The 15885-nt window shown below is 44.7% G+C and overlaps 1 protein-coding gene across 1 annotated transcript in view; it reads right to left on the bottom strand.

Annotated features, from left to right (window-relative positions):
- The window catches only part of ndufs1 (NADH:ubiquinone oxidoreductase core subunit S1), a 48885-nt gene that overhangs the window by 11152 nt on the left and 21848 nt on the right, over positions 1–15885 (bottom strand). The window contains 6 exon segments of the mRNA XM_038787264.1: positions 1427–1587; positions 4827–4956; positions 8524–8652; positions 11331–11476; positions 13137–13251; positions 14474–14608. Of these exon segments, the coding sequence (XP_038643192.1) occupies positions 1427–1587; positions 4827–4956; positions 8524–8652; positions 11331–11476; positions 13137–13251; positions 14474–14608 (816 nt within the window).

The following is a 15885-nucleotide window of genomic DNA, read 5'->3' as shown; positions in this document are numbered from 1 at the left end:
GACCTCATTCACATTATCTAAGACTGACAGTTTGGTGCAGTACTGGGGAAGTGTTATGTTGTTGGGGCTGCCAGCTTCAGATGAGATATTAATCTGCATTCAGTCTCTCTTCCTGGGGGTTAGCTTTCATTAAAGATCTGCCTGCATCATCTGAAAGAGCAAATCTTTTTTACCCCAATTAATTTTTGTTCCAATTAAGGGGCAATTTAGTGTGGCCACTCCACCTACCTGCACATCTTTGGGTTGTGGGATGAAACCTACGCAGACACGGGTGAGAACGTGTAAACTCCAGATGGACAGTGACCCAGGGCCGGGATTCAAACCGGGTCCTCAGCGCCGCAGTCCCAGTGCTAACCACTGCGCCACATCCCCCACCATGGAAAGAGCAAATCTGCATTGATATTGTACCTTGCACTTCACAACCCGTTTTTGAGGGATTGTCAATGTAAGCAAACATAACTGTGAGGTACTGAAAACAGCTGGAATGGCTGATGTTTGTTTAGTTTGAAAGATCATTTTGAATAATTTTTTAAAAGGAGATACTTTGAATTGTGATTTTGTGTGTGTCAAATGCAAGAGATACTTTTAATGGTCATAATGTGTAGAAAGTAATGTGTATGATGCATACTTCCCAGAAGCATCATACTTATTTCCTGCTAGATTTATGCGACAAAACTGCATATCATCCAACGATCCATCAATAGTCCCATGGGAGATCTGCAGTTTGTAGGAATAAAACTGTAATACAGTTCAGCAGCTCTCAAGATCGAGCAATATAGGCAAGTCATTGAAACAGCGTTGTAAATCATGAATCATTCATTCAATATTATATTACAGCTGTGGCTTAGTGGGTGGCACTCTCACCTCTGGGTCGGAGGGCTCCACTCCAGAGTTGAACACGAGATATATGCTGACATTCCAATTCTGAGGGAATTCTGCAAAATTGAAGGTGCTGTCTTTCAGATAGGAAGTTCAACCAAGACTTCCTCCTCATGTGAATGTAAAAAAAGGTCCTACTGCACTATTTGAATAGCAAGAGAATTCTCCCCAGCATCCTAGCCAACATTTATGTCTCAACAAACATCCTGAAAGCAGATTTTCTGGTCATTACCGCATTGCTATTTGTGGGATCTTGATGTGCACAAATTGGTTGCTGCATTTCCTACATAACAGTTCTAAAGGTGTTTCATTGATTGGAAAGCCATTTGGAGGTGAAAGATGCTACAAAAATTCAAGCTATTGCAGCATTGCATGTGACGTTAGATGGGATTCTGTGCTGTTATCTGATTAAATTCAATACTGCTTTGACTGGGAGGAGTTATGCAATGAGTTGGCAGTGCTATGCTGGAACCCACGAGGTTTTGGGCAATTGTTCTACTTAAAACACCAAAGCTCTCACTGCGTCATTGGTCGTCACATTGCTAACCTCTGGAGGACATTTAAAACCTTCCAGTCATCTCCGACTTCACTGCCTGCTCGGGCATTCATTGCAATGGTGCTGACTGCGGCATGTATCGCTGCACTGTCACTCCTCTGGAGAATCGAGCTACCCACCACCACCATAGGCTTCTTTGCTTTACCCAGGACCTGTTTTGTGGGAGGAGAGGAATAGAAAGAAAAGAGGTGAATGTCAGTGTACCCGTTTGTTTTGCTCTTCATCTTGCAATCAATTCAGGAACAATGGTACAGTTTTCTCGTCACACCTTTAGCTGTACTTATGCCAGTACTAAACTATGATTCTGGTACGTTCTTGACTTCAGGAATGATTGATACAGGAACGACTGTCTAGATCGAAATAGAGATATTTTATAAGCTAAAACAAACATCTCAAACTCTAACCTGGCAATGGGACACTGAACAAACAATTCATTGGCTTTTGTTCTTTCAGCTAAGTTGTTTCCCAAAACAGATATGTTTTTATTTTATGACTGCAACAAGGACTCCAGTATTTTATCGACCAGGATCTAAATGACTCAAGTGAAGGCATATACAGAAACACGGCACACCGTACTAACATGCCCTTGCCACAATGTGAATTTTGCTCATATTATTTAAAGGTCAGGTGGGTAATTGTTGAAGAGATCAAAGGGGTGCTTGGTGAACGGTCAAAGGAATTTTAAATTGCCAAGTTGTACGAATGACTTTCCACAGGGCCCAAGTCAGTTGGAATGATCAAAAATCCCTGGTATTTGGAGTGGACTGCAGCGGTTCAAGAGGGAACTCATCACCACCTTCTGAAGGGCAACTAGGGATGGGCAATAAATGCTGGCCCTACCAGTGATGCCCACATCCCATAAATTAAAAAATATATATTTATTGAAAGGAAAGGGTTCTGTTGCTGTGCAAAGCTCCTAATTTACATGATCTGCATTTGAATTGTTTAACAAAGCTTTGTATTTTGAATTGTGCATTCGAGATTTTTCTGTCTGATCACCAAATTTAAATAAGTCGAACAATTAAAAATAGGAGGTTCCAAAGACAGTGGAACATTTGGAGCTTGTGCTGAAATGAATAGAAAAGGAAGCTACCTTTGACAGTGAATATTTAAGAACTTTGTTCAACAAATGCATTGACAATGTGGAAATAAACCAGAAGCTTGCTCTTTTTATACAGGTTATGGACTTTTGAATGCAGGCAGGCTTTATACCTGACACCATAATGTGTCACCAATCTTTGGTGTGCAATTCTTTTTTAACTATAAATTAGTAGCTTATGGAGATTGATCCAAAATTTTATTCTCTTTAATATTAACCAATTGAAATATTTAATCAGAAAATGTCATAAAACCCAGTAAACATATTATTAAAGAAATGCTAAGTGTTTATCCTTCGTGCTACAAAACTTTGTACGGTTACTGAAGAAGTAGTTGCTAGGTAGATAGCGATCTGATCAATTTCCAGAAATCATTGTGAAACAGAGAGCAGACAGAGTTTTATGAAAACGCTGATTTGTTATAGAAGCACATTTGTTCAATCAGGGTTGTGTTTTAGGAGTCTCCATTACAATTTCCCAAGGGCAAATCACTCTACTCACTGACGCTATCTAGCCAGATTTCTTATCAAGAGTTTGAAATTCACTCTGCTAGGACAGAAGTCAATTCCATACCAATAGCACCGAGTGCATAGCAGTTGCTCCATCAGCAACATTATTAACTTGTGATGAAGGTTTGAATTTCAAATATATTGCATTATAAGTATCTGGTGAAGTAAGGGTTAAAAGCCTTGGTTAGAATGTGTTTGACTGTTGAAGTATGTTGTAAAAGATTCTTAGGTTGAAAGACAATGAAGCTTTTGGGCAAGAGGTGCAATTAATCATCGTAAAAAGCTTGGCTAATGGAATTTTGTTTTGATTAAGATGATTCCCTGGGGAGTTAATTGGTTTGCAGCTTTGTGAGATGATGTCATTGGCAAATTACTGCTGGTATCTGAAACAATCAGCAGGTCTGACAGCATCTGTGGAGACAAAAGGGAGCCAACGTTTTAAGTCTGAATGACTCTTTGTCAAAGACTTTTTGAGAAAGCATTTTCAGTTCAGTTCTGTTCTGGATGAAGCTGAGGCTACAAGTAAGGCAGTGTGTTCTCACTGTAGGTTAGTAAAAAGAGCTGAACAGTATTTAAAGCAGTGCAGACCTGTCTCAGAACAAAGGGGAGCTGAAACAAGCCAGCTAAAAACAGCTGCTGGAGCTGGAGTTTCTGGGTCAGATCTTGCCCGGGATTCTCCCCTACCCGGCGGGGGGTCCCAGCGTAGCGGAGTGGCGCCAACCACTCCAGCGTCGGGCCTCCCCAAAGGCCCGCGCCGGAGTGGTTGGCGCCACGCCGACTGGCGCCAAAACCGGCGCCAACGGCCTCTGACGCCCGCCGCCCGGGCTGGCCGAAAGGCCTTCGCCGGTTCGCGCATCCGCCGGTGCGTTAGCTGCCGCCACCACCGACGCATGCGCGGTAGGGGGGTTCTCTTTCGCCTCCGCCATGGTGGAGGCCGTGGCGGTGGTGGGAGAAAAAGAGTGCCCCCACGGCACTGGCCTGCCCGCTGATCGGTGGGAACCCCAATCGCGGGCCAGGCCACCGTGGGGGTTCGATCGCCCCGCGCCCCCCCAGGACCCGGGGGCCCGCTCGCCACCGCCAATCCCGCCGCCCACCAGAGGTGGTTGAAACCACGTCGGCGGGATTGGCCTGTCAGCCTGTCAGATGGGCTTTGGCCCATCGCGGCCGGAGAATTGCCGCGGGGGCATGCCGATCGACACGGCGCGATTCCCGCCCCCGCCAATTCCCGGGTGGCGGAGAATTCCGGCCACGGCGGGGGCAGGATTTTCACCGGTCCTGGGCGATTCTCCGACCCTGCGGGGGTCGGAGTATTTCGCCCCTTGTCTTTAAAGCAGTGTCAAGAGATCTTTCTCAAATAGTATATCTGTAAGGCAAGTATTTTTCTGGTATTTATGGTAGATTTAGAGCGGAGATGGGTTTTTTTCTTATTGTTTAAGTGAGAATAAAGATAGCAAGTAAGGGTATTGTATTCACTGTGTTGAGTAGTATTGTTTAAGGGATAATTATGTAAGCTATTTTCTATTGTGATATTAAAGATTTAATACTGTGTTAATAATAAACTTTGTTTTAATGTACCATATTGTTATTTTTTTCATGCAATCAGTCCCGGAACAAAGTATCCTTTCCTTACAGGAATACAAAATAAAAATAAAATAATAGGGTTTCTGTCCAATAGCCTAGCCACCGTGGGGTCTGATCTGGAACCATAATAAATTGAAATGTCAATACAAATAGATTAAAATAAAACAAAAAGTATGAACGTAACATAGTCAGGATAAGCTATACCTGGTTGAAAGGGTGCTTTCCTGAAGCGATCTCCTGTAACACCTGTGGAGAGTCCCCAAGGTGATCGTAGGTGTAGCTCAAATCCACATTTGCCCCAACTAAAGCCACCTGGAGATCATTGTGCATCCAGCTGTAAAAGGATATACATTTGGAATGAAAGTAAGCACTTTATGGTATACTGCTGCACATCATCCGATTGCTGGGTCCCAAACTGTTTCAAAGAAGAAACTGCAAACGAAAACACTAGAAATGTTGGTAAAATAGCAATTGAAAGAATAACAAGGTGGGTGCAGATCGTTCAGAATTTCTCCACAGTTAGCATTTAATTTTTCTCAGAATCTTATCTGCAGCTGGCTGTTGGACATTATTCCCTGTGCTTATTCTCTCCTTGTCCCTCCAGCAATCAGGGCAATTGGAAGTTTGCTGTGTGGAGAATGCAAAGGTTTGCTGTGGTACATGACTAAATATTAGATTGGACAGGTGAGTGAAGGAAAAGGGGTGAAAACAATACAGGGTGCAGGACAGCACGGTAGCACAGTGGTCAGCACTGTTGCCTCACAGCACCAGGGTCCCAGGTTCGATTCCCGGCTTAGGTCACTGTCTGTGCAGAGTCTTCACTTTCTCCCCGTCTGCATGGATTTTCTTCCGGGTGCTCCGGTTTCCTCCCACAAGTCCCAAAAGACGTACTGTTAGGTGAATTGGACATTCTGAATTCTCCCTCAGTGTACCCGAACAGGCGCCATAGTGCCTAGGGGATTTTCACAGTAACTTCATTGCAGTGTTAATGTAGCCATGATGTGGAGATGCCGGCGTTGGACTGGGGTGGACACAGTAAGCAGTTTTACAACACCAGGTTAAAGTCCAACAGATTTGTTTCGAATCACTAACTTTCGGAGCACAGCTCCTTCCTCAGGTGAATGAAGAGGTGGGCCCAGAAACACATATATAGACAAAGCCAATGATGTAAGACGATACTTTAATTAAGTCTTTACAGGTCCAGACAGAGCGCCTGGAGAAAGTATTGTATTCCATCATTAGGAATCTCAAACAAGGAGGAGGAGACAACAAATATAGGATGACAGTCTTAAAGCGGTAATGTCACTGGACTAATAACCTAAAGACCCAGACTAATGCTCTGGGGACATGGGTTCAAATCCCGCAGATGTTTTAGCCTTTGCCTCGCTGATCGCTCGAAGGCGGATCCTGTTTGGGCAGCTGGCTGAATTTAAATTCAATTAAATAAACCTGGGGGCAGCATGAAGGTGCAGTGGGTAGCACTGGGACTGTGGTGCTGAGGACCCGGGTGCGAATCCCGGCCCTGGGTCACTGTCCGTGTGGAGTTTGCACATTCTCCCTGTATCTGCGTGGGTTTCACCCCCACAACCCAAAGATGTGCTGGGTAGGTGGATTGGCCACGCTAAATTGCCCTTAATTGGGAAAAAAAATAATTGGATACTCTAAATTTATTTTTAAAAATTAAATAAACCTGGAATATAAAAGTTAGTCTCAATAATGGTGATCATGAAACCATTGTCGATTTTCGTTAAAACCTATCTGTTCACTTATGTCCTTTAAGGAAATAAATCTGACTCTCTTAGCTGATCTTGCCTACGTGCGACTCCAGATCCACAGCAATGTGATTGACTCTCAACTGCCCTCACAAATGGCCCAGCAGATGGGAGGAGAAGTGAGTGAGGGCATTAAAGGATTTGTTTCTCAGGAGCCGGTTTGTGGGAAAGATGGAGCTGAGTGCGAAATATGGATTGGGGCAGGGGGAAATGTTTAGATATATGCAGGTCCGAGATTTCGCTAAGAAGGAGATACAGAGCTTTCCAGTAGCACCGTCCTCCACACTGTTGGAGGAGGTGCTGACGACGGGGGAATGGAGAATGCGGTGGTGTCGGCGATTTACGGAGCGATTCTGGAAGAGAAGGCGCCGCTGGAAGGGATTAAGCAAAGTGCGAGGAAGAGTTGGGAGGGGGCATTGAGGAGAGGTTGTAATGTGAGGGAGGGTGAATGCCTCAACTTCGTGTGTGAGGTTGGGGCTGATACAGCTGAAAGTGGTGTACTGGGTGCAACTCACAAAGGCGAGGATGAGCCGACTCTTTGAGAGGGTAGTGGATATTTGTGAACCTTTTGGTCCTGTCCAAAGTTGGAGGGGTACTGGGGGGAGGTGTTCAGGGTAATTTCCAAGGTGCTACATGTGAGGCTTGAGCCCTCTGGAGGCCATATTCAGGGTATCGGATCGACCGGGATTGGAAGCAGGTGCGGAGGCAGATGTTTTAGCCTTTGCCTTGCTGATCACTCGAAGGCGGATCCTGTTTGGATGGAGGTCAGTTTCTCCACCCTGTACCATGGCGTGGCGGGGGGATCTGTTGGAGTTTTTAACACTCGAGAAGGTGAAGTTTGAGTTGAGGGGAAGGATTCTACAATTCATGGGCTTTGTTATTATTGCACTTTCAAGAATTGGATGATGTTGAACATTAAGGCGGCGGGGGGATGGGGGTTGGACTGTGTACGTGTTGGTGACTATGTATGGGTGGATGGTGAATTCCTGATTCCTTTTCTTTGATGTTTGTATTTAAAATGTTGAGGGTTGTTTGGGGGTTGGTGGGAGGAATGAATTGTTGGACAAGGGATTGACATTGTATTTGTTACCGTTGATTGTTTGTTGGTGGGTGTAAATTTGGATGAAAATGTGAAAAAGGAGAATTAAAATATAAAAAAAAAAGAAATGGCCACTCAGTTTAAAGGCAATTGGGGATAGGCGATAAAATGCTGACCTTGCATTTACATTTAGAAAATATGCAGTTGCTCAACCTGATAACAAAGATACTCTCTCCCACTTTCCTTCCAATCTCACTTGAAGGTGATTATATTTTGAAGTGAGAACATGCTTCCTCAGATTCCAGAAGCTACTATTCACATGCTAGCCTTGACAACGAGTGTCTGCAAAATATTCAAATGCTGGGTGTTGTAGAGGAATAAAGGAAGAGAAGTCAAAATGGATTCTGATCCTGTTCCCAGAGAACAGCAATAGGAATCAGGCATTCGGGAACACGGAAGGTGAATCAATGCACCCCCACTGAAAGCTGCTAATTCTGTACAGATCAAACGCCATTTTTTGCAAAGTCTTACACCCAGAGCATCAAACAGCGCAGCTCATATCAGAGATAAAGCTACACTATTTTGTGGGCTGCTATCCTTAGGTCCAACCTCAAGTAAATGCTGGAGTATACATGCACAGCTAATATTATTTTAAAAACACTTAAAAAAAAATTAAAAAATTTAGAGTGCCCAATTCATTTTTTCCAATTAAGGGGCAATTTAGCGTGGCCCTGCACATCTTCGGGTTGTGGGGTGAAAAGCACGCAAACACAGAGAGAATGTGCAAACTCCACATGGACAGTGACCTAGAGCCGGGGTCGAACCTGGAACCTCGGTTCTGTGAAGCAGCAATGCTGACCACTGCGCCACCATGCTGTCCAACAGCTAATACTGTATTATCATGTCAAAATAGCTCCAGTGTCTTGGACAAAAATTGATTTCAGTGCAATTACATATGCAAATCTCAGCATGGTCCAACTACAAATAAAGCACAAAATCAGAGAAGCATTAACAAACCAAGAACAGAAGCCATTTACACCCAGTATATGCACACTGCCCTCTGCCAATTAAGTGATCATTCACATCTCACCTCTTTCTGACTCGAACATTGAAAAGTGGGGCTTCATAGCGTGGGTTGGTGCCGACCAGCAGCAGGATATCAGCCTCCTCCACTCCAGAGATTTTGGTGTTCAGCAAGTAGTTGGAGCGCAAATCGGTGCTGTTTGGAAACAGAAGGAAATCAAACACGAAAGAAAACACTTGGTTTCACCTCACTTTCTACTTGTATAAACATCCCATAGATTATGTTGATTGTGCTCACTCTTTAGATGACTGGGCACTGCAGATTGTTCTAAAGGATTATCCTTTCCATTATAAAGAAAGGATCACTTTTAAGTGGTCATCTTTTTCTTACCAACAGTCCCTGTGTCAAATGTCCCCATCAGCTTTTTATAAAACAGCCTTTCTATACAGCTATTAGCTTATGTCTATCTCCCTCCTCGGAATCGAGGGAAAAAGAAGCCTGTTTCCACCACACTGTCTTTAACTCTCACTCAACCATCCCCAGGTGACTCACCCTCCCTTAGTCTCTGGTTGGCACCCTGCTGGCGGGTTGGTTATTTTGTTTGCAATTTATTCATTCTTGGGATGCAGGCAATGCTAGCAATTATTACCAACAACACTCAAGAAGCTCGACACCATCCAGGACAAAGCAGCCCGCTAATTACTATCCCTTCCACAAACCTTCAAATCTTCACCGCCGACGAACAGTGGCCAGCCATGCGTACCATCTACACGATGCACTGCCAGTAATTCAACAAGGTCCTTAGAAGCACCTTCCAAATCCACAACCCATACCATCTAGAAGGACAAGAGCAGCAGATACCTGGGAACACCCCACCTGGAAGTTCCCTCCAAGTCACTCACTATCCTGACCTGGAAATATATCACTTTCCTTCACTGTCGCTGGGCACCACCCTGGAACTCCCCTCCCTAATAGTACAGTAGTGCTACACTCAAGAACTGCAACAGTTCAGGAAGGCAACTAACTATCGCCTTCTGTAGGGCAATTAGGGATGGGCAATAAATGCTGGCCGAACTAGTGACGCCAACATCCTGAGGATCTTCATCCAAGGGTTGTAAATCTGTGGAATTCCCTGCCCAGTGATGCAGTTGAGGCTACCTCATTGAATGTTTTTAAGGCAAAGATATAGATTTTGGGCAGCATGGTAGCATAGTGGTTAGCACAGTTGCTTCACAGCGCCAGGGTCCCAGGTTTGATTCCTGGCTGGGTCACTGTCTGTGCAGAGTCTGCACGTTCTCCCAGTGTCTGCGTGGGTTTCCTCTGGGTGCTCCGGTTTCCTCCCACAGCCCAAAGATGTGCGGGTTAGGTGGATGGTCCATGCAAAATTGCCCGTAGTGTCCAAAAAATGTTAAGTGGGGGTTATAGGGTTGCGGGGATAGGGTAGATACATGGGCTTCAGTAGGGTGCTCTTTGTCAGGGCCAGTGCAGACTCGATGGGCCGAATGGTCTCCTTCTGCACTGTAAATTCTATTATTCTAAAGGTAGCACAATGGCTAGCACTGTTGCTTCACAGAACCCGGGTTTGATTCCCGGTTTGAGTTACTGTCTGTGCGCAATCTGCATGTTCTTCCAGGTGCTCTGATTTCCTCTCACAAGTCCCAAAAGACGCGCTAGTTAGATGAATTGGACATTCCGAATTCTCCATGAGCGTAGCCAAACAGGCACCGGTACGTGGTGACTAGGGATTTTCACAGTAACTTCATTGCAGTGTTAATGTAAGCCTACTTGTGATAATAATGAAGATTATTATTTTAAAAAATTGAGTGTTATGATGAGCGGGCGGGTAAGTGGAGCTGAGCCCACAAAAAGATCAGCCATGGTCTTATTAAATGGCGGAGCAGGATTGAGGGGCCAGATGGCCTACTCCTGCTGCTTGTTCTTATGTTCTTCTTAACCTTCTGACTCAGATGCAAGAGTGTCATCAACTGACACTTCGACTCAACAGCATCTGACGGTAAGGAGAAGCAGTCCATCAATGTGCCAGTGCATGGATGGGATGGTTGTTGGATGCAGGTCGGATCCTGGAGTTCTTCACTTGTCAAATTGCTACTCCCAGCAGGGCAGGAAGGGGGTGGAAAATAACAGCATGAAAAATGAAGCCTCAGAGTAACTCTTGTAATTCTGGGTCATGCTGCACAGCAGCACAAGTCTACATGCCTGCTTCCCCCAGACAGAAAGTTCTGTGGATAACTTTAGAGATTCACAAAGCCGACCTTGTAAATCACTTGCCTCCCATTTGGAACAGGTCAGTAGATCTACATCAGTCAGGAGAGAGGGGGCTGAAATGGCATTGGATCTGAGCTGACAATTGCACAGTCAGGTGACTTCAGTCATGATCTGCTCCTTTCTTGGCAGGCAACCAGCAGCAGAACCCCTGCATTGTTACAGCATAACTGATACACATTCTCCTTTAACTTGTGAGCTGAAGTTCAGCTTCACATCTCCTCACCCCACCGTCCCAGATACATTCACACAAAATATATCAGGGAACAGCTGGTCCCGTGAATAGGGAGCGACCATAAACTGACAAGGTAGTAACCAATTCTTGTCATTGGAGGGAGGTAACTTTCCACTGTTCCATTTCCAACATCACTGCAGTGAGCACACTTCATTGGTTGGAGAACACTTCGGGAAATCCAGTGATTTTGAAAAGACACTTTGAAAGGCCTTTTCTTTTTGATAAACTTAAAACTTAAGAACACTCGGTAACTATGAAACATCAGAAAGACGAACAATGCACTTGTGCCAAACCATTTTGGATTTGTTATCAGGTCAGTGCTGTATGCTCCAATGCAGTGCAACTGCAATCTTACCCAGCTCCGGCCATCGGGAAGATCTCCTCTGTGCACAGTGCGTCACTGTTTAACCCGTTGACGAAGTCCTTCAGGGCCACAAGAGCCTCGGCGTCAGCCATTCCTCCAGCAATAGCGGCCACACCTTTAGCATCCACTCCCTGCAACTGCAGCCACAATATTAATATTTAAATAGTCAGGGCTGGGTGTGGGAAGGAAAAGCATTCTGGATTTCATAGAATCATACAGCACAGGAGGCCATTCAGCCCAGCACACTTGGGCGACAGCTTTGAAAGAGCTATCCAATTAATCCCATCCCTTGCTCTTTCCCCATAACATTGCAGCTTCTCCTTTCCGAGTACATTTGTGATTCTGTTTGAATGTTACTTTTGAATCTGTTTCCACTACCCTGTCAGGCAGCGCATTCCAAATCAGAACAACTCGCTGGCTGAATAAAAATAAACACCGCTGTTTCTCCCTGCCAATTATCTTAAAATTATTGTCGGTGTGAAATGTTATTATAAATGCAAAACCAATAAATAGACTTTAAAAAAAATTATGTTCTCTGATAAACAACCTTCAGACCTGTGGAAACAGCTTCTCCCAATCTATCCTACCAAATACCAAAAAAGGTGTCGCAATTTTAGATCTATTAAATCTTCACTTTATTTTTCTTTTAAAATCTTGTGTTCAGCAAGAATAGCCGTGGTTCTGTCCATCCAGATGGAAAACTCTTCTGCCTTTGCCGAAAGCATGCAGCTGACCGTGTGACAGCGCTCTGCTCATTCAGATCAATGCAAATTGGTTTTAACGAAAGAGTTTGCTGATTGTATCTGAATAAAAGTGGTGTACTCAGACATGTCAGCAGGCTTGTTTCATACATTCACACAGTAGTACCATTACATACTTCCCCAATCACTCACCACCCAAGCCCTCTTCACCCTTCTCTGGTTCAGGACTGGGCAATAACTAGCAACTGGTGGTGACAGGTGTATCCACTGGGATATTTGAATACCTGAGGGTAGGCCAGAAAGATGGGGGAAATTAAGCCGTTTACTGTACCATGTTTGATCTTGGAAGAGGACTTCTCCTCTGCACATACTTCCAGAGATTGGACGATTTGAAGGCATAGCCTCCAGAGCTGAAGTGACAGAAATCGGGAATGCTCAAGAGGCCAGAATTGGATAACGTGGAGAAGCGCTTATCAAATGTTTTGGCTTGAAGGACCTCATTTGAAATGGATTAGCAATCATGAATCCCCATTTAAATTCTAACAGTATTTAAGAATCATAATATTGGGAGTGTTGAACATAAAGTTTCTTCATAACGCTTTTATGAAACAGACACCAGGAAGATGCGTTTACCAGCTTTCACTACAGAGACTGCCTATCCATGGCAGGGATACAGACATAAGAGACTAGAGAACCCTGGAGAAGTTGTAAGAGAGCAGGGACCCAGAGAGAATGTCAGGGTACAGCAGTAGCCCAATGGAAGCAAAACATGCCTCTGGCTGCCAGTCCTTGGGTTACTCCTGACCACGGCACCCCTCAGCAGCCAGCCCTGAAAAGTGTCCATTGACCTGCAAGGATCTGTGGATACATCAATATGAGAACTATTGTCATGTTGGGTCTCGACGAACTGTGGGGTTGGGTAGGCTACAAGATAGGAAAGGATGAGGCAAGAGAGGCATTTGATACAAGAATAATATGTAGAGTTTCTGTCGGATCAATTGCAGTGTTCTCCATTCCAGAACATCATCTTCAATCTACCACACCACAATGTTTGATGAACAGGTTCAGATCAATGTAACACGCAGCAGTTTCTTACCGCTTCAGCAATTTGTGTTAATGCCTCTTCCCAGGATGCAGATACCAGCTGCCCTTTAGAACCCCTGACCATGGGAACAATTAAGCGCTGACGCTTAAGGCCATCGTATGCAAACCTGCAGAGCAGGACAGGTAAAGTTAAAAATGACATCCATTTTCAAATTAAATAAATCAATAAGATCCTGACAAAAATCAGATCAGTGTATCAAAGAACTGAGAGCAGAGAAGTTTGCTGCTCATTTCATGTTTCTTCATTCCTTTACTGTTATGCATTACCTGTATTGAATAAGATTTATGTTAACCACTGCATCACGTTAACCCAATACCATGCAAAATTACCAATAATTGTATACTACCCATTCAGCCGCATGGTTCGAGAGCAGAGGGATTGGTGTCATGTGGACACGCTGGAGTAGTGGAGTTGTTCTTGAGAGGATTTAACAGAGGTGTTCAAAATCATGAAGAATTTAGATAGAGCCAACCAAGACAAACTGTTTACAATGGCTGAAGAGTCAATAACTAGAGGGCAGAGATTTAAAATAATTGACAAAAGAACTAGAGACGACATGAGGAAATTCTATTGCCCAGCGAGTGGTCAGGATTTGGAATGCACTGGTCACAGATTCGGTTGTAATTTCCAAAAGGGAATTTGGTAAAAACATGAGGGAGAAAAGAATTGCAGGGATATGGGGAAGGTGGAAGTAAGTGGGACTGATTGGAATGCTCTTTGAAAGAGTCACCATTGTCTCAATGGGCTGTATCGCTTGGTTCTATGCTACTATGTATGATTCAATAGTCTAACAAATGTCAGGTTCCTCTGCATGGGCCAGAAAGAGCTTTACAGACAATTAAGTTCTTTTGAAGTGTAGTCATTGTGCAGCCAATTTGTGCACATCAAGCTCAGACAAAGAACAATACAATGACCAGATACTCTGTTTTCAGTTGTAGTTGAGAGTGCAATGTTGGCCAGAATATGAGGGAGAACTCCTTTCTTTGGAATATGCCATTAAATATTTTACATCCACCTGAGAGGGAGGGGATTTGGTTTAATGTTCCACCTGAAAGGTGGCACCTCCCACAGTGCACGTATTCTCAGTACCGTGATGACATGTTAGTCAGATTTTGTGCTCAAGTCTCTATAGTGAGACCTGAACCCACCACCTTCTGGCTCAGAGTCGAGGGTGTTACACTTGAGTCATCCTGTCACCTGGAAGGGGTGAGATTGTTCTTCCACCTCACTTTTTCACATGAGGTTTCCTAATCCGTGTCAATTCAGAAGTGGGGGATTTTAAGAGCAATACTTTGTATAAAACACCCCATCCAGTTAAAATCCATCACCTAGTTTTATCAGAGATCCACTCTTCATTCACATCTTCATTTAACCGTGGCAGGATTCTCATCACTTCCCCAGTTCGCGTGCTCACGACGATATTGCTTCCGATGGCATCCATCACATCAATGGACTCTGTCTTCCTGTTGTAGAAGAATTATGACAAAGGTAAATACAGACTGGCAGTCTGCATCCTTATCTGTGGGCATTTTGGGTTGAGGAACCGTGACAAGACTGGAGCACTAAGCTCACCAAACACACCTTATTCTTAAACAGGTCCTGCAAACACAACGTATCGTAGTGAAACTATACACAACACCACAGTCAGATAGACCACCATATCATTTTGATGCTTTCACTACGGTTGGATTCTTTACGTTAATTCCCAATCTTGAGGTTTCCCATGCCACTGTAGGTGGTATACAACTCACTGACATGTTCACGTGTGAAGGTGAAATTTCAACTCTCAAGAATGATATATGGAGGGACTTCCGGTGGCGGCCATGGTATTTGGTGGTTCCCGCTTGTGGTGGACCTTTGGGACCTTTTCCCCTGGTGCATGGGGGATTTGATCGTCAAAACAGGAGATTGGCGAGGTAGAGGAGAAGAATTCCCCATCAGTGTTTGAATTTGTGGACCAGGAGTGGTCTGAAAAGGAGAGATCGTTGGTCAAAAAAGGGAGGGGAGTCTGCAGCACCGAAAAATATGGCGGAGGGTCAGGGACCGCAATTGCCGGCCCAGTGGTCAACGGAGCAGCTGGTGGACTTTCTCCAGGAGAGCTTTGCTCAGCAAAGAAAAGAGTATCTGAATCCAATTATGATGGGGATTGACCGTGTGGAGCGGAGATTGGAAGCCCAGGGCCAGGGAATTAAGAAGGTGGAAGAGGTGGTTGCTGAGTATGATGACCAGCTAGCCGCAATGGCGGTGGAGATGGGACTGTTGAAAGACCACCAGAAAAGGCTGCAAGAGAAAGTGGAGGATCTGGAAAACAGGTCACGAGGGCAGAACTTGAGGATCGTTGGCATCCCGGAGGGCAGCGAGGGATTGGATATTGGGGCATATGTGGCGCGTATGTTAGAGAAGCTGCTGGGGGAAGGTGCGTTTACTCGACCTTTGGAAATGGACAGGGTGCACTGAGTGCTGATGAGGAAGCCGCTGAGGAATGAGTCACCGAGGGCGACGGTGGTACGAATACACCGGTGTCTGGACAAGGAACAGATCTTGAGGTGGGCCAGACAGACGAGGAGCTGCAAATGGCAAGCGAGCGAGCTGCATATTTACCAGGACTTGGGTGCGGATGTGGCCAAAAGAAAGGCGAGTTTCGATAAAGTGAAATCGCCCCTCTTTAAATGCTGTACCCAGCTAGTTTGTGGGTCACTTTTGAGGGCCAAGAACTTAATTTTGGATCGCCAGATGAGGC

Source organism: Scyliorhinus canicula, chromosome 2, assembly GCF_902713615.1.
Source record: "Scyliorhinus canicula chromosome 2, sScyCan1.1, whole genome shotgun sequence".
In the NCBI taxonomy this organism is placed as follows: domain Eukaryota; kingdom Metazoa; phylum Chordata; class Chondrichthyes; order Carcharhiniformes; family Scyliorhinidae; genus Scyliorhinus; species Scyliorhinus canicula.
This window is presented reverse-complemented; position numbering and strand designations above follow the sequence as displayed.